Below are 19,479 nucleotides of genomic sequence, written 5' to 3'. Positions count from 1 at the left end.
CTGTGTATATATCCAAAGAAAACAAAAACACTAATTTGAAGGGATACATGCACCCCAATGTTCATAGCAGAATTATTTACAATAACCAAGGTATGGAAGCAACCTAAGTTTCCATCAACAGATGAATGGATAAAGAAGATGTGAGATATATATATATATATATATATATATATATATATATATATATATATATATATATACACACACACACACATACACACAATGGAATATTATTCAACCATGAGAAGCAACAACTGCTATTGTTATTGTTGTTATTTGCAACAACATGGATGGAGCTGGGGGTTATTATGGTAAGTGCGATAAGTCAGACAGAGACAGACAAATATTGTATGTCATCACTTATATGTGGAATCTACAACATAAAGTAAAATAATGAATACCTTTTTTTTTTACTTTTTTTTAACTTTTAAAAAAATCTTTTCAATAGAACCCCTTTTATTATTATTTTTAACACCTTTGTTGAGTATAATTGCTTTACAATGGTGTGTTAGTTTCTGCTCTATAACAAAGTGAATCAGCTATACATATGCATATATCCCCATTACTACTCCCACTTGCAGCTCCCTCTGGACCTCCCTATACCACCCCTCCAGGTGGTCACAGAGCACTGAGCTGATCCCCTGTGCTATGCGGCTGCTTCCCACTAGCTATCTACTTTATGTTTGGTAGTATATATAAGTCCATGCCACTCTCTCACTTCGTCCCAACTTACCCTTTCCACTCCCTGTGTCCTCAAGTCCACTCTCTACGTCTGTGTCTTTATTTCTGTGCTGCCCCTAGGTACTTCATAACCACTTTTTTTTTTTTTTTTTAGTTTCCATATATATGTGTTAGCATATGGTATTTGTCTCTCTCTTTCTGACTTACTTCACTCTGTATGACAGATTCTAGGTCTAACCACCTCATTACAAATAGCTCAATTTCGTTTCTTTCTATGGCTGAGTAATATTCCATTGTATATATGTGCCACATCTTCTTTATCCATTCATCCGATGATGGACACTTAGGTTGCTTCCATGTCCTGACTATTGTAAATAGAGTTGCAATGAACATTTTTGTACATGACTCTTTAAATTATGGTTTTCTCAGAATATATGCCCAGCAGTGGGATTGCTGGGTTGTATGGTAGGTCTATTTTTAGTTTTTTAAGGAACCGCCATACTGTTCTCCATAGTGGCTGTATGAATTTACATTCCCACCAACAGTGCAAGAGGGTACCTTTTTCTTCACACCTTCTCCAGAATTTATTGTTTGTAGATTTTTTGATGATGGCAATTCTGACTGGTGTGAGAGGATACCTCATTGTAGTTTTGATTTTCATTTCTCTAATGATTAGTGATGTTGAGCATCCTTTCATGTGTTTGTTGGTAATCTGTATATCTTCTTTGGAAAAGAGTTGATTTAGGTCTTCAGCCCATTTTTAGATTGGATTTTTTTTTGATATAGAGCTGTATGAGATGCTTATAAATTTTGGAGATTAATCCTTTGTCAGTTGCTTCATTTGCAAATATTTTCTCCCATTCTGAGTGTTGTCTTTTCATCTTGTTTATGTTTTCCTTTGCTGTGCAAAAGCTTTTAAGTTTCATTAGGTCCCATTTGTTTATTTTTCTTTTTATTTCCATTTCTCCAAGAGGTGGGTCAAAAAGGATCTTGCTGTGATTTATGTCATAGAGTGTTCTGCCTATGTTTTCCTTTAAGAGTATTATAGTGTCTGGCCTTACATTTAGGTCTTTAATCCATTTTGAGTTTATTTTTGTGTAAGGTGTTAGGGATTGTTCTAATTTCATCCTTTTACATGTAGCTGTCCCGTTTTCCCAGCACTACTTAATGAAGAGGCTGACTTTTCTCCATTATATATCCTTGCCTCCTTTGTCAAAAATAAGGAGACCATATATACATGGGTTAATCTCTGGGATTTCTATCCTGTTCCATTCATCTATATTTCTGTTTTTGCGTCAGTACCATACTGTCTTGATTATTGTAGCTTTGTAGTATACTCTGATTTCCAGGGGCCTGATTCCTCCAGCTCCATTTTTCTTTCTCAAGATTGCTTTGGCTGTTCAAGGTCTTTTGTGTTTCCATACAAATTGTGAAATTGTTTGTTCTAGCTCTGTGAAAAATGCCATTGGTAGTTTGATAGGGATTGCATTTCATCTGTAGATTGCTTTGGGGAGTATAGTAATTTTCACAATGTTGATTCTTCTAATCCAAGAATGTGGAATATCCCTCAATCTCTTTGTATCATCTTTAATTTCCTTCATCAGTGTCATAGTTTTCTGCATACAAGTATTTTGTCTCCTTAGGTAGGCTTATTCCTAGGTATTTTATCCTTTTTGTTGCAATGGTAAATGGGAGTGTTTCCTTAATTTCTCTTTCAGATGTTTCATCATTAGTGTATAGGAATGCAAGAGACTTCTGTGCATTAATTTTGTATCCTGCTACTTTACCAAATTCATTGATTACCACTAGCAGTTTTCTGGTGCCATATTTAGGATTTTCTATGTGTAGTGTCATGTCATCTGCAAACAGTGACAACTTTAATTCTTCATATCTGATTTGGATTCTTTTTATTTCTTTTTCTTCTCTGATTGCTGTGGCTAAAACTTCCAAAACCATGTTGAATAATAGTGGTGAGAATGGACAACATTTTCTTGTTCCTGATCTTATAGGAAAGGGTTTCAGTTTTTCACCATTGAGAACTATGTTGGCTGTGGGTTTTTCATATATGGCCTTTATTATGTTGAAGTAAGGTCCCTCTATACCTACTTTCTGGAGTGTTTTTTTTTTTTTTATCATAAATGATGTTGAATTTTGTTGAAAGCTTTTTCTGCATCTATTGAGATGATCACATGGCTTTTATCCTTAAGTTTGTTACTATGGTGTATCACATTGATTGATTTGTTTATATTAAAGAATCCTCACATCCCTGGGATAAATCCCACTTGGTCGTGGCGTATGATCCTTTTAATGTGTTGTTGGATTCTGTTTGCTAGTATTTTGTTGAGGATTTTTGCATGTATATTCATTGGTGATATTGGTCTGTAATTTTCTTTTTTTGTAGTATCTTTTTCTGGTGTGGCTTTCAGGGTGATGGTGGCCTCATAGAATGTGTTTGGGAGTGTTCCTTCCTTTGCAATTTTTTGAAAGAGTTTGAGGAGGAGGGGTGTTAGCTCTTCTCTAAATGTTTGATAGAATTCACCTGTGAAGACATCTCATCCTGGACTTTTGGTTGGAGTATTTAATCCATTCACATTTAAGGTTATTATTGATTTGTATGTTCCTATGACTATTTTCTTAATTGTTTTGGGTTTGTTTTTGTACGTCCTTTTCTTCTCTTGTGTTTCCCACTTAGAGAAGTTCCTTTAGCATTTGTTGTAGAGCTGGTTTGGTGGTGCTGAATTCTCTTAGCTTTTGCTTGTCTGTAAAGCTTTTGATTTCTCCATCAAATCTGAATGAGATCCTTGCTGGGTAGAGTAATCTTGGTTGTAGGTTCTTCCCTTTCTTCACTTTAAATATGTCATGCCACTCCCTTCTGGCTTGTAGAGTTTGTGCTGAGAAATAAGCTGTTAACCTTATGGGAGTTCCCTTGTATGTTATTTGTCGTTTTTCCCTTGCTGCTTTCAATAATTTTTCATTGTCTTTAACTTTTGCCTATTTGATTACTATGTGTCTCAGTGTGTTTCTCCTTGGGTTTATCCTGTATGGGACTCGCTACACTTCCTGGACTTGTGTGGCTATTTCCTTTCCCATGTTAGGGAAGTTTTCGACTATAATCTCTTCAAATATTTTCTCTGGTCCTTTCTCTCTCTCTTCTCCTTCTGGGACCCCTATAATGCGAATGTTGTTGCATTTAATGTTGTCCCAGAGGTCTCTTAGGCTGTTTTCATTTCTTTTCATTCTTTTTTCTTTAATCTGTTCCACAGCAGTGAATTTCACCATTCTGTCTTCCAGGTCACTTATCCATTTTTCTGCCTCAGTTATTCTGCTATTGATTCCTTCTAGTGTAGTTTTCATTTCAGTTATTGTATTGTTCATCTCTCTTTGTTTGTTCTTTAATTCTTCTAGGTCTTTGTTAAACATTTCTTGCAACTTCTCGATCTTTGCCTCCATTCTTTTTCCGAGGTCCTGGATCATCTTCACTATCATTATTCTGAATTCCTTTTCTGGAAGGTTGCCTATCTCCACTTCATTTAGTTGTTTTTCTGCAGTTTTATCTTGTTCCTTCATCTGGTATATAGCCCTCTGCCTTTTCATCTTGTCCATCTTTCTGTGAATGTGGTTTTTGTTCCACAGGCTTCAGGATTGTAGTTCTTCTTGCTTCTGCTCTATCCTGTATTCTTTTCATTCTTTTTTCTTTATTCTGCTCTGTGGTAGTTATTTCCATTATTTTATCTTCCAGGTGACTTATCTGTTCTTATACATCAGTTATTCTGCTATTGATTCCTTCTAGAGAATTTTTTATTTCATTTATTGTGTTGTTCATCATTGTTTGTTTGCTCTTTAGTTCTTCTAGGTCCTTGTTAAACATTTCTTTTATTTTCTCCCTGCTTTTTCCAAGATTGTGGATCATCTTTACTATCATTACTCTGAATTATTTTTCAGGTTGACTGCCTATTTCCTCTTCATTTGTTTGGTCTGATGGGATTTTACCTTGCTTCTTTATCTTCTGTGTGTTTCTCTGTCTCCTATTTTGCTTAACTTACTGTGTTTGGGGTCTCCTTTTCACAGGCTGCACGTTTGTAGTTCCCGTTGTTTTTGGTGTCTGCCCCCACTGGCTAAGGTTGGTTCAGGAGGTTGGGTAAGCTTCTGATGGAGTGGACTGGTGCCTGTGTTCTGGTGGATGAGGCTGGATCTTGTCTTTCTGATGGGCAGGACCATGTCCAGTGATGTGTTTTTGGGTGTCTGTGACCTTATTATGATTTTAGGCAGCCTCTCTGCTAATGGGTGGTGTTGTGTTCCTGCCTTGCGAGTTGTTTGGCACTGTAGCTTGCTGGTCGTTGAGTGGAGCTGGGTCTTAGCATTGAGATGGAGATCTCTGGGACGTCTTTCACCATTTGATATTACGTGGAGCAGGAGGTCTCTGGTGGACCAATGTCCGGAACTCGGCTCTCCCACCGCAGAAGCAGAGGCCTGACACCTAGCCAGAGCACCAAGAACCTGTGAGCCATATGGCTCAGAAGAAAAGGGAGAGAAAAAAGAAAGAAAGAAAGAAAGAAAGAAAGAAAGAAAGAAAGAAAGAAAGAAAGAAAGAAAGAAAGAAAGGAAGAAAGAAAGAAAGAAAGAAAGAAAGAAAGAAAAGAAAGAAAGAAAAGAAAGAAAAAGAAAGAAAGAAAAAGAAAGAAGGAAAGAAAGAAAGAAAAGAAAGTTATAACATAAAGAAAAAACTATTAAAAATAAAAATATTAAAAAGTCATTTAAAATAATAAAGAAAGAATAGAGCAACAAAACCAAAAAATAAAACAAATCCACCAATAACAAGTGCTAAAAAGTATACAAAAAAACACAACAAATAAAAGGACAGGTAGAACCCTAAGACAAATGGTAAAAGGAAAGTTATATGGACAACATCACACAAAGAAGCATGCACATACACATTCCCAAAAAGAGAAAGAGGAAATATATATATATATTTATATATTAAAAAAATAAAGGAAGAGAGCAACTAAATCAATAAACAATTCTACCAGTGATAATAACCTCTAAATAATAAACTAAGATAAATATCAAACCAGAAACAAACTAGATGCAGAAAGCAAACCCCAAGTCTACAGTTGCTGCCAAAGTCCACCACCTCGATATTGGGATGATTCATTTTCTATTCAGGTTTTCCACAGATGCAGGGTACATCAGGTTGACTCTGGAGATTTAATTTGCTGCTCCTGAGGCTGCTGGGAGAAATTTTCCTTTCTGTTCTTTGTTCGCACAGCTCCTGGGGTTCAGCTTTGAATTTGGCCCTGCCTATGTGTGTAGGTTGCCTGAGGGCGTCTTTTTCCTGCCCACACAGGACGGGGTTAAAGTAGTGGCTGATTAGGGGGCTCTGGCTCCCTCAGGCAGAGGGGAGGGAGGGGTATGGAATGCGGGGCAAGCCTGCGGTGGCAGAAGCTAGCATGACATTGCAACAGTCTGAGGCGTGCCATGTGTTCTCCCAGGGAAGTTGTTCCTGGACCACAGGACCCTGGCAGTGGAAGGCAGCACAGGCTCCCAGGAGGGGAGGTGTGGATAGTGACCTGTGCTTGCACATAGGCTTCTTGGTGACTGCAGCAGCAGCTTTAGTGTTTCAGGCCCTTCTCTGGTGTCTGTGCTGATAGCCGTGGCTCATGCCCATCTCTGGAGCTCATTTAGGCAGTGCTCTGAATCCCCTCTCCTCGTGCACCCGGAAACAATGTTCTCTTGCCTCTTAGGCAGGTCCTTACTTTTTCCCGGACTCCCTCCCGGCTAGCAGTGGTGCACTAGTCCCCTTCAGTCTGTGTTGACGCAGCCAACCTCAGTCGTCTCCCTGAGATCTGACCTCCGAAGCCTGAGCCTCAGCTCCCAGCCCCCACCCGCCCCGGCAGGTGAGCAGACAAGCCTCTCAGGCTGGTGAGTGCCGGTTGGCACCGATCCTCTGTGCGGGAATCTCTCCACTTTGCCCTCTGCACCCCTGTTGCTGCGCTCTCCTCCATGGCTCCGAAGCTTCCCACCCTCCCCCCCGCCCACCCACCCCCTGGCTCTGCCAGTGAAGGGGCTTCCTAGTGTCTGGAAACCTTTCCTCCTTCACAGCTCCCTCCCAGAGGTGCAGGTCCTGTCCCTATTCTTTTGTCTCTGGTTTTTCTTTTTTCTTTTCCCTACCCAGGTACGTAGGGAGTTTCTTGCCTTTTGGGAAGTCTGAGGTCTTCTGCTAGCGTTCAGTAGGTGTTCTATAGGAGTTGTTCCACATGTCGATGTATTTCTGACGTATTTTGGGGGAGGAAGGTGATCTCCGTGTCTTACTCCTCCGCCATCTTGAAGGTTCCGTTTTAATGCTAATGGACGTTCACTTTTTCCAGTTTGGGGACTATTATGGGTAACATTGCTTTCAATGTTCTTGTATCAATACATGTTTTTGGAACACAACTGTATTCATTGCTGCTAAGTAGATATCAAGGAGTAGAAATTATTAGGTCACAGAGATGTCTATGCCCAGCTTCAGTAAATACTATCAGTTCTCCAAAGTGAATGTATCAATTTACCCTTTTATTAAAAGTGCATTAAAGCTTTCCAGTTATTTCACATCATTAGCACTATTCTCCATCTTTATAGTTTTAGCCATCAGGTGGGTATGTCATTATGATTTTCATTTCCTTTTGACTACTGACGTTGAGCACTTTTTATATGTTTACTGGTCATTTGAATGTTCTTTTTTCTGTGGTGCGCATTCAAGTCTTTTCCCAATTTTTAAAATTAGGTTGTTTTTCCTTATTGATCTGTAAGAGAGCTTTATATCTTCTAGATCAGCACTATCCAATGGAAATACGATTTGAACAAATGTGCTTAATTTTAAACTTTCCAATAGCTACATTAAAAAGAGTAAAAAGTGGCATATGAAGTTAATTTTACTTTATGTTTTATTTAACCAATTATATCTAAATATCATCGGTTCAACATGTAACCAATATAACATTATTAAAGACATAATTTGTACACTTTGTTTTCATTCTAAGTTTTTTAAATCTAGTGTGCATTTTCCACTTATATACATCCCAATTTGGACTAACCACATTTCAAGTGCTCAATAGCTACATATGGGTAGTGGATACTTTATTGCATATTGCAGGTTCAGATGCTTTTTTGCTTATATCTTCTCCCATATCTTGGCTTTGTTGTTCACTCTCATAATGATACCTGATACATATATTTTTTTAAATTATTATTTTGAAAGTTTCAAATTTAAAGAAAAGCTACAAAAACAGTACAAAGAATCTCCTTATCCCCCTCACCCAAATTCCTCAACTGTTAAATGTTACTTCTCTCTCTCTCTCTTTCCATATATACATATTTTTTCTGAAATGATTCCCCCTTCTCCCTAAAAACTCTACTGTTACTCTCCCAGAGATTCTCTCATAAATTATTATCATACAACCGTACCAATCTGAAAATCAACACTGATAAACACTATCATTAAATCCACAGACCCTATTCAGATTTGCCAACTGTCCCAACTACATATTTTTCCTATCTCATTCAGGATCCTATCCAGGAATAAATGTTGCATTACATTATGTTCATCAGTATCCCTCAGTCTGAAGTAATTCCTCAGCCTTTCTATGTCCCTCATACTCTTGGTACGCATACATTAACTTTGTTTCTGTTAGTTTTCATATGGGATATATATTCCATCCTTTTACTGTTATTTCTTTAGCACTTAAAGATACAATTCCATTGTCTCCTGGCTTCTCTTTTTTTCTATTGAAGAGTTACCCTCCAGGCTTCTTGTTGCTTCTTTAAAAGTAACCTGCCTTTTTTATCTGGCCAATTTCAAATCTTTCTTTTTAGGTTTTCATCAGTTTTACTATGATATGACCAAATGAAGTTTTCCTTGTATTTGTCTTGCTTAAGATTGTAGCATTTATTAATCTCTGGTTCGATGTTTTTCATCAGTTCAGAAATATTCTTAACCATTATCTCTTCAACTCTTGCATCTGCCACATTCTTTTTCTCTCCATTCCTTGTGGAACTCCAAATACATCTGTGTTAGAACTTTTCATTGTTTCTCATCTGCCTCTGTATATTCTGTCTTTGCCTCTCCAAGCTTTAGTCTGAGTACATTCTTTTGATTTATTTTCCATTTCATTAATTTTTTTCACCTTTTATAATTTTCTGTTCTTCATGCATTCAGATATTACTTTTAGTGACGGCACTTTTAATTTTTACAATTTTTATTTGCTTCTTTTTTTACTTCTAAAATTCTCCATCTTTTCATTTAGTCTCTTAAATACAATTATCAGCTTTTACCATTTGCTGTATATTGACATATTACTGTTAAATCCAATACATTTTTATTTTTTTATTTTTATTTTTTAAACATCTTTATTGGAGTATAATTGTTTTACAATGGTGTGCTAGTTTCTGCTTTATAACAAAGTGAATCAGTTATACATATACATATGTTCCCATATCTCTTCCCTCTTGCGGCTCCCTCCTTCCCACCCTCCCTATCCCACACCTCTAGATGGTCACAAAGCACCGAGTTGATCTCCCTGTGCTATGTGGCTGCTTCCCACTAGCTATCTATTTTACGTTTGGTAGTGTATATATGTCCATGCCACTCTCTCACTTTGTCACAGCTTACCCTTCCCCCTCCCCACATCCTCAAGTCCATTCTCTAGTAGGTCTGTGTCTTTATTCCTGTCTTACCCCTAGGTTCTTCATGACATTTTTTTTTCTTAGATTCCATATATATGTGTTAGCATACGGTATTTGTATTTCTCTTTCTGACTTACTTCACTCTGTATGACAGACTCTAAGTCCATCCACCTCACTACAAATAACTCAATTTCTTTTCTTTTTATGGCTGAGTAATATTCCATTGTATATATGTGAAATGAGACAAAAATCTATTTAAAGCATTATACAAAATGTTGAGTCTACTTATCCCCATTCAATTAGACCACTGAAACAGAGCAAGTGGTTCCCTAGAATCATAATTCTTACAATGGCCTCATACATAGTCAAATGAGGAAAGCAGATAATTATCTCATAAATCTGTAACAGATAGTCTCCATAAATATCAGGCATCCTCTTTATGCTATCACTATGGTTAGAAATGTACATGACAAGAACTGCTGAATTCTTTAAGGTCTTCATCAGAAGTGGCTACATATAAAACTTTGTCTAACTATTCTTCTGTTCTAAGTGGTCATCTGCAAAGTTTCCTTTGCACATTATCATCATTCAAAATAATCCATCATTTAAAGATTCAATGATTCTTGACAATCCTTGGAGCTACCTGAAATTCTGCTTAGCTTCTGAATTTTACCATTCCACAAAGAGTAATACAGGAGATATAACATATAGACAGTCTATCTTTGACTGCACTGTCTGGATTGGCTTTAATGAAAAGTTGATACATTTGCATCAGTCTGGATGAAGGTGGGCTCTGTTGTGTGTTATATGAGTAACATAAACATAAAGACTGATGGGGAAATTTTATCTTTCCCTGAGTACACTGGGATCTCTATTGGTTTTGTTTTTAGGGTCTAATCTATCTTTTTCTTTTAGCTTCTTACCTCAGAAACCAAGAATTTGCTTCATGATCACAAATTTCCTTGCTTTCTTTTGCTTCCTATGTTCATGCTGCAATCTTCAGCCTTCTTCTAAAATCTGAAGCCAAGTACGGGTATTTTAAAGTCCGCACTTGATCTTAAAGTCCACACTAATCTCTGGATTTCCTTTGGGTTTATTTCTACTTTTTTTCTTTTTTCTCTTTTTTCTTTTTTGTAGGAGTGGTTGTTTTATATTGAATGCCAAACATTTTGCATAAAAAAATTATAAAAATTATTTGAGGCTCGGATGATGTTATGCTAATAGATGAATTACTTTTGTTTCTGGTATGCAGTAAGGGTAGAAATAGATCATCTTAATGCAACTGGGGACTGAGTTGATACAAAGCTGAATTTCAGAATTTTTTGAGAGCTGCTCTAGTTCTTACTTACTTTTATTCCTGAGGTGTATTTCTTTAGAGTTCTAACTAAAAGTCCAGGGTGTTTTCCAGTCTCGTCTCCCCCATGGTCAGCCTAATTTTTGCTCCCCATCTTTCAGAGACCGTCTGCTCAAGTTTCTGCTCAAATCCTCTGCTTCTCCACCAGGTTTTTAAAAAATTATTATTTTTTTAATTTATTTTATTTATTTTTTTAATTTATATTTTTATACAACAGGTTCTTATTAATTATCTGTTTTATGCATATTAGTGTATATATGTCAATCCCAATCTCCCAATTCATCATACCACCCCCACCCCCCACCCCACCGCATTTCCCCCTTGGTGTCCACATATTTATTCTCTGCATCTGTGTCTCTATTTCTGCCCTGAAAACTGGTTCATCTGTACCATTTTTCTAGGTTCCACATATATGTGTTAATATACGATATTTGCTTTTCTCTTTCTGACTTACCTCACTCTGTATGACAGTCTCTAAACCCATCCACATCTCTACAAATGACCCAATTTCGTTCCTTTTTATGTCAGTCAACTTTTAATTAGTGAATGTTCAAAGGGAACAGGAGCATCAACTGTTGGGCTCACCACTTTGGGCTACCCCTTTCTCCGGGATCTTGGTCCTGCAGGTTCTTTCTTCTTCGGTATATCTCTGATGTCTTGAAATATATATGCTTTATTGAGTCTGTTTTTTCTATCTCTTCTCACCTGGAGGATTATCTTGAAGCAAACCAATCTACCAATGAGGGAATATGTTGCCATAATTTCAAAATACTTTGTGAGACATGTTTCATGTCACTAATAATGTAAACACTAATTTTCAAAAAACACTGTATTAAAAATGTTAATATTCCTTAAAATATTAAAGAAAGTGAAAATTATCAAATTAATACTACATCTCTTTACATTTTGTTTACCATAATTTTTACTGTAATTATATTTTGAGTGGAAAGGAGGCTTGAAGCAAATTGTGCAATAATGTTGAGACCATATTTTTATTCCAATTAAGCTTTGTTTCTCATAAGACCTTCTCCTATATTACTGGGCTTTCTGCATTATTTGGTTTAAAAAAAAAAACCTTCTTCAATGTTGCTATATATGTCAGATACAATCAGTTATTTTTGTAGAGGCCAGGAAGACATTTGAATGTTATATACGACTTGACACAATTCACTGTGTAACTGGGCAATGAGCTACAGGTATCCAGCCTCCCTGGCCCATTGACCAGGAGCATTACCTCAGTAATTTTTAACAAGCAAAACACTTCTACAAGTTTCCAAAATATCCTCTAGGACTCAGTATTACCTCTTTTGGAACCCCTATATTAGAGCTATAAAATCATCCCTGTAGACTGTGCTAGCCTTGGGTATGTGTGGATCCCAAGATCATCCTTAGAAGCCAAAGGTAGAATGTACCAATCACACTGCATCCTGTTGCCTCTCACACCTGACAACTCCTAAAGTTATCCTAAAATCAAGTGATAACAAGTTAGTGTTAATATCTAGGACAAAAGTAAAGAAGTCATCATACACTCTGATATTTCTTCTTGGGTTAGGATGGGAGTGCTCCTAAGCTAGCTAGATACTATTTCAGTAATAATAGCCTCTTGCATTGTCACCTACCAAGCACCAGGCAATGAACTGCTTTAATCCTGTTATCTTAATCTTCTCAACAACCCTATAAAGAGGAATTATTATTCCCAATTTAGAGATAAGGAAACTGTGACTTAAGTAACTACCCCCAAATTTAAACTATTAAGCACTTCTGTGATTCCACTGCACTCTTACTGTTCCCCTAAGGATTCCAGACCTTTTAAAGCCTCGAGCACCACTTAGGGGTAGAAGGGGGTAACCTGATGGGAATTGCTTGAAGAAAAGGGAAAATGTGTCTGAGAGGCCTAATATAGAACTTTCTGGGCTCCATTAGGTCCCCAACTCCTCTCTTCTGGGCATTTCCCAGGAATCCCACCCCCATAGGCCACCACTGCAGAGGCTGTGTTTTCCTACATCCCTGAACCTAGTAGCCTGGATTTCAGGGCATCCTGAACATGGGGGTCCCTCCTTCCTCAGCAGTGCATTTCTGGTGGCCCAGCTTCCAAAGCTTTTCAGCCTACAACCTCAGATCCAGCAAACCCCCTACCTCTTGCCCAGCTGCAGAGTTTTCACTCCCCTAGGCTCCTGGACTTGGAGGTGCAGTTCCTGCCCCAAGGGTGGCTCTGCAGGATTCCCCACTTGCTGAGTAGGCTAGCTCAGAGCTGCTCCTCTCTGGGAGCTTGGCAGCTGGGGCTGCCCAGCCCCGCCTCTGTTTCCTAGGCAATGCAGTACACAAACTCTGGCCCTGGTGGCACTGCTGAGATGTGCTTCAATAAAGCAGGTAAGGAGGGCTGTAATGGAGGAGTCAAGAGTAGAGGTAAGAGGAAGAGTAGGGAGGCTGTGAAAGAAGGGCGAAGGGAAGGAAAATGCGCTTCACCCCCTTACATGGAGTTGATCTAGTTTTTGTTAAGAGCTGGGCCTGCTCTTAAGAGCTCTGCCCCGCCTCCCTACACCCCACCCACCCATGAGCTCTCACTTAGACCAGGAGTCTTCCCTCATGTGGAGTTTCTCCTCTTTCTTGATCTTCAGAGCCGCTGGTTAACTACTCCTTTGGAACATGTCAACAGAGGAAGGTCTTTCCTCACTCCTGTCCCCCAAGCTTGTTGAGGAACAAGTTTCTCCCTTTTAGGGGAGAGCCCAACAGAGGGCCTGGATGTTACATAGCAGAAGATGTGAGTATTCACCTTCCCTTAGGTGGGTCTCAAGGTATCCAAGGATACCCAAGTTTCCTGGAAGAAAAACTCTATGGGATTTGTGACCTTCAGGGTCCCAACATGAGAAAATGCCCTCTGAAACCAGCTGTCAGGGCCAATATCAGAAATCAAAGGACAGTTGCTCCCTTTTTGCCTCCCACCAAATGCAAGCCTTGGCCTCATGCGGTCCCCAGTACAGTCCTCACCAAAAGAGACTCCATTCCTACCTCCAAAGGCAAGTGACTCAATAGCTCCCCTTAGCCCAAATCTGGACTGTGGCTGTGCTGGTAGGTCAGTTTATGAAATCATATAATCAGACTGACAGTTGCATTACAGCAGATTCATCTCTGTGGGGCTCAGAGGAGTGGATTCACTGGAAGTAGAGAAATATCATTCACTCTACCTATCCAGCCACATTCCTTTGTAGAGTTGCCTGGGTTACTTATGTAATTGCTTGTATGGTCTTGATGCAGAGGAATCAAGAAAGAGCAACTGTGGCAGAGAAGACTCAGGAATACTCTAAGTTCGCTCTGTTTTAATAACTATAATGTTCTCTATGTATGTTTTTTCTTTGTTTTCTATATACTACCAGAAGAGGTATGGCTTGGCATACAACCTCTCTAAGGTCCCGACCAGTATAAAAGGATATGCTTTGGGAGCCAGAACAGCCGTGAGGTTTAAGCCAATTAACAAGGTGAGAAATGACTGAATGTGCTTAGATTTTAGTGTGATTTATTGCTGTGTGTATTTGCACTGGGGAACAAAGCTGGAGGTTATGTAAAGAATATGCCCTGAAATTCAAGAAAAAAAGTCATTTGGGCAAAAGCTACTAAGAAGCCTATCAGAAAAGCTTGGATGCTAGCATTTCAAATGTGTGTGTGAGTATCCTGGGAGAGTAGATAACAATTCTCAGAATGAATGGTACCAAGGCAAGGCTTCAGTCTTGAGACACCTGATGTTAAAATACTGGAAGCTTGTTTATATGCATCATATTATCTTGTCAGTTAAAAATAAAATCGAACTTCTTCACCCTTTTGTGTGATTGGACTTCAAGTCTTCAGTATAGGCTCCTAATCTCTTGTTGGACATTTTCTTGACAATTAAGCTCAAGGAGAGGGATACTGGCTCTAAAAGAATCTCTGAGTGGGATGGTGGCATGGTGGGGGTAGTAGCTGCAATAAGTTACCTTGGCTGTCTACCCACCATAGGTTTATTTCTACACCCTAAGCCTAGGTACATTTAGGTAGCTGAACCATACCCTTATCTTAGTTTTCTACCTACTATAGGCTTGTTTCTAAACCATAGCTGATACATGAACAGGAAAAGGATGATTTTGTTTTCTCTACTTAGAAGGCTTTTCATGTGTATGTGTGTGTGTGTGTGTGTGTGTGTGTGTGTGTGTGTGTGTGTGTATGTGTATATATATATATATATATATATATATATATATATATATATATATATATATATATATATATATCACCCTCTAACATATTGGTCTTTTTCTTGGAAACAGGATATGACACCTTACCCAGGCATGTACCAGACAGTCAATCCTCGAGAGCAAAAACACAAACACAATTTTGCTCCATTTAATTCTTTGCTGCCTCGATTTAGGACATACTTAAAGGACTCTTGTTATCCTGGGTATGTGTCCCTTTTTCTGCTGCACTTCAACAAATAGCAATAGGAAAGGAAGTACAAAAAGGGGTTTCAACCCAACCATGCCCTCTAAATAAGAAATCATCTATCTTTAAAGATTCAACCTCTTGCCTTCCAGGTCTCTAGAATTATAAAATTGTAGAGTATAGTGATTCATTCAATAAATATTTATAAATGGCCAGGCAGATTTGTAAGGTTCAGAGATTTTGCATTAAACCCATCACACAAGATTCCTAATGTCTTATATTCTAGATTCTTATATTCTTATTCTTATATTCTAGAGCTTATATTCTAGAGTCCAAACAATGAGAAGCAAATAAACAAGAAAATATCAATGGTATTAAGGAGAGTGACCATATTATTTGTTAGTCAGACAGTGACACTTCTCAGAATGAAAGGGTGTCAATTATACCAAGATGGTAGCCATAAACTAGGGCTGTCATGGGTGCATCAGGAAGTCTGGTGACCTGGTGATGTGCTGAATAAAATCAAACAGGATGATGATATCATACAGAGTGGTGCACTGGAATCTACTTTGGCAAGGATTGTCAAGATAGGTCTTTTTGGGGAAATGACACTATCTGAAATCACAATGACAAGACTGAGCTGGCCCTGTGAAGATCTGGGCCCAGAGCTTCTCAGAGAGGAGGAATAGCAAGTGCGAATGCTATAAGCTGGGACGGAATTTGGTGTGAGGAAAAAAGAAAGAAGATTAGTTTGGCTAGACTGCAGTGAGCAAGGAGGAAATGAAAACATAGGAGGAGGGGTGGAGCTAGAATATGTAGGCCTAGTAGACCAAGGGAGGCATTCTAAGTGCTTTAGGAAGGCTTTCAGAATGTGTGGAATTGTAGGGCAAAGGGTCAAGGACTTTCTTTCTTTTTTTTTTGTTAATTTAATTTTATTTATTTATTTATTTTTTTAACATCTTTATTGGAGTATAATTGCTTTAAAATGGTGTGTTAGTTTCTGCTCTATAACAAAGTGAATCAGCTATACACATACACACGTTCCCATATCTCTTCCTATTGCATCTCCCTCCCTCCCACCCTCCCTATCCCACACCTCTAGGTGGTCACAAACCACCGAGCTGATCTCCCTGTGCTATGCGGCTGCTTCCCACTAGCTATCTATTTTACGTTTGGTAGTGTATATATGTCCATGCCACTCTCTCACTTTGTCACAGCTTACCCTTCCCCCTCCCCATATCCTCAAGTCCATTCTCTAGTAGGTCTGTGTCTTTATTCCTGTCTTACCCCTAGGTTCTTCATGACCTTTTTTTTTTCTCTTAGATTCCATATATATGTGGTAGCATACGGTATTTGTTTTTTTCTTTCTGACTTACTTCACTCTGTATGACAGACTCTAGGTCCATCAACCTCACTACAAATATCTCAATTTTGTTTCTTTTTATGGCTGAGTAATATTCTATTGTATATATGTGCCACATCTTTTTTATCCATTCATTTGATGATGGACACTTAGGTTGCTTCCATGTCCTGGCTATTGTAAATAGAGCTGCAATGAACATTTTGGTACATGATTCTTTTTGAATTATGGTTTTCTCAGGGTATATGACCAGTAGTGAGATTGCTGGGTCGTATGGTAGTTCTATTTGTAGTTTTTTAAGGAACCTCCATACTGTTCTCCATAGTGGCTGTATAAATTTACATTCCACCAACCCTCAGAATGGGAGAAAATATTTGCAAATGAAGCAACTGACAAAGGATTAATCTCTAAGATTTACAGGCAGCTCAATAACAATAAAACAATCCAATCCAAAAATGGGCAGAAGACCTAAATAGACATTTCTCCAAAGAAGATATACAGATTGCCAACAAACACATGAAAGAATGCTCAACATCATTACATCATTAATCATTAGAGAAATGCAAATCAAAACTACAATGAGATATCATCTCACACAGGTCAGAATGGCCATCATCAAAAATTCTAGAAACAATAAATGCTGGAGAGGATGTGGAGAAAAGGGAACACTCTTGCACTGTTGGTGGGAATGTAAATTGATACAGCCACAAGGTCTTTCTTTTACTGGTGAGAAATCCAAGGATTACTGGTGAGAAATCCAAGGTCTTTCTTTTACTGGTGAGAAATCTCAAGGTTGTAGTAAGGAAGTGGAGATGTTGAATCTTGATTCCCTCATCCATTCTATGTGTTATTTCCACAGCAAAGAGTCTACACCAAAAGACAAAGTGTTATGAACAAAGGCAATTATTAAATAATCCCATTATCAAGAAATTTCACCTGGTTCTGCTTTGCTGTCCCTAGATTACTGATAACTTTAAATTAGCACTGCACTTTTATCCTCAATTTTATATCATGAGCAGTACTTATGCATCACTGTGTTAGCTGTCTTTTATTACCCACCATTTCTGGGAACTTATGGTCTCTCAGCTAAGGATACTGAAGTTCCGGAAATATTTTAAAATAGAGTTGATTTTTACTTTGTCAAGACTAGGTATCTTGAACGCTAAAACTTAGTTAGAAATACATTAAAAGGTAAAGGAACGCTATGTTAATCAGTTGGCTGCCTTTCCCCAAAAAGTTAGGACTCTAGATCAGAGGTAGAAATTCATATATGACCACTAACTCATTACATATGATATTTTGTGTTTTTGTTTCTAGCCCCACCACATACAACCCAGAGATAAAGCCACCCAAAAAAGTCACCTGGCCAATGAAATTTGGATCTCCAGACTGGGCTCAGGTTCCATGTCTACAGAAAAGAACACTGAGAGCAGAGGTAATAGGATTGGACTTCTACGGAGCTCTTTACCTAACACTTCCATGTATATCAGTGATTCTTAACCAGGAGTCTGTGAATAAGCTTCAAGAAATCATTGTCCCCCTGAAATTACTTGCACAGTTTTGTGTGTATATGCATATGGGCATCTTTTTGGAGAGTTACACAATTTCACTTGATTTTTAAATGTGCGTGTGAGCAAACAAGTCACATTTTCTTATTTAGTTCTCAAGTAATCTATAGTAGTCCGAGATACTTATCCCTCCATGACTGAGGAGAAAACTGAGGCTCAGATGAATTAAGTGGCTTGTAGAAGTTACTCAACTTGAATCTAGGTCTTGTGAGTCCTAAGCCAGTGTTCTTTCCATCACACCACTTGCTTATTAGATCATCAAGGGGCTGTGGATCATTCTGGCAAGAACATGAATTTCAGGAACAGACTGCCTGGATTCAAATACTAGTTCCATATTTGCTTGCTTTGTGATCCTGTCCAAGTCCTCTAACTACTCTAAGCCTCAGTTTGCTTATCTTTAAAATGGATATAATAATAGACTCAATCTGATAAAGTAGTAAAGATTGAGATATTGTAGAAAAGCATTTAGCACAGTACCTGTAACATAATAAATGCTCTCAATCCATGTCAGCTATCATAATTCAGGAGGTGCCTTTTTTCCCCTAGTGGAACTTTGGATTAATTCTACAAATATTTATTAAACGCCAAACGTATTAACATCATTGTGCCTATGGGTAACATTCAAGTATTAAACACATAATCTTCATTTTCAAGAAGTTTACCAGCTATACTTGATAATTTACCAAGTAGAAAATAATTCCTAGAATGATATATTCCAGAGTAAGATGACAAAGAGTACATGTACAAAGCAATGTTGAGAGACTCACTAAGGCTAGGTTACTATGCAGTTGGGGTTCAGCTAGGCCACAACAGCTATAACGTACAGTTCTGTTTTGCACAGCCAGGAAGACTAGAGGCAGAGGGTTCTCATTCAAATATTGACCTAGAAAATAGTCTTTCACTGCAGCTGCCCACAGACAAAGACTTTAGAAAGCATCGGAACTGTGTGGCCTACCTAAGCCTGTATTACAACTGAAAAGCTGTGACTACCTTCACGTGTTCCTCCTGACCACAGACTCTCCAGGATTGAGGACAGAGCTGCTCTTGTCCTTCTGCATTGCTCTGGCCCGCCTGTCTGCCAGCATGGGGCACAGGGAGGGGCAAGGGACTCATAACTACTATATGACAGCATAAAGACTAGTTCAGAGGGCTCTCTCTCCATGTGCTGGTTTGTTGTATATACATGTAGATGGGTCAAGGGGGTTTCTACTGAGTGTTCAGTGGGGTGGCTTCACTTTACTGAAATACTTGTGGGTCCCTGGCCTCTAGCTCTAATTCTCAGGCACGAGTTTTATGTTTTATACCACTAGCCCTTGTGATAGGTGACTGTTAGTCTATACATATCAAGGATTTGGATGGCTTGCTTGGCCTTGTATTTGGGCTTGCTAGAAGCAGAGGATACTTAAAGGCAGTGTTAATGTTTAGGTTTTAGGAGCTCTTCCAAG

The 19,479-nt window shown here is 38.4% G+C and overlaps 1 protein-coding gene across 1 annotated transcript; it reads left to right on the top strand.

The window, feature by feature from the left end:
* Positions 1-13,047: 13,047 nt before the first annotated feature.
* LOC309827121 (ciliary microtubule-associated protein 3-like) lies at positions 13,048-19,010 on the top strand (the record flags this gene model as incomplete). Its single annotated transcript, XM_082661648.1, has 6 exons — positions 13,048-13,066; positions 13,315-13,457; positions 14,074-14,172; positions 14,995-15,125; positions 17,784-17,901; positions 18,942-19,010. 6 exons carry the CDS (start codon positions 13,048-13,050, stop codon positions 19,008-19,010), a joined length of 579 nt encoding a protein of 192 aa, XP_082517774.1.
* Between the last annotated feature and the right edge of the window lie 469 nt (positions 19,011-19,479).

This window comes from Grampus griseus (assembly GCF_964374135.1).
Source record: "Grampus griseus genome assembly, chromosome: 1".
NCBI classification, from domain to species: domain Eukaryota; kingdom Metazoa; phylum Chordata; class Mammalia; order Artiodactyla; family Delphinidae; genus Grampus; species Grampus griseus.
The sequence above is the reverse complement of the archived record's forward strand: the minus strand, read 5'-3'. Positions and strand labels throughout refer to the sequence as shown.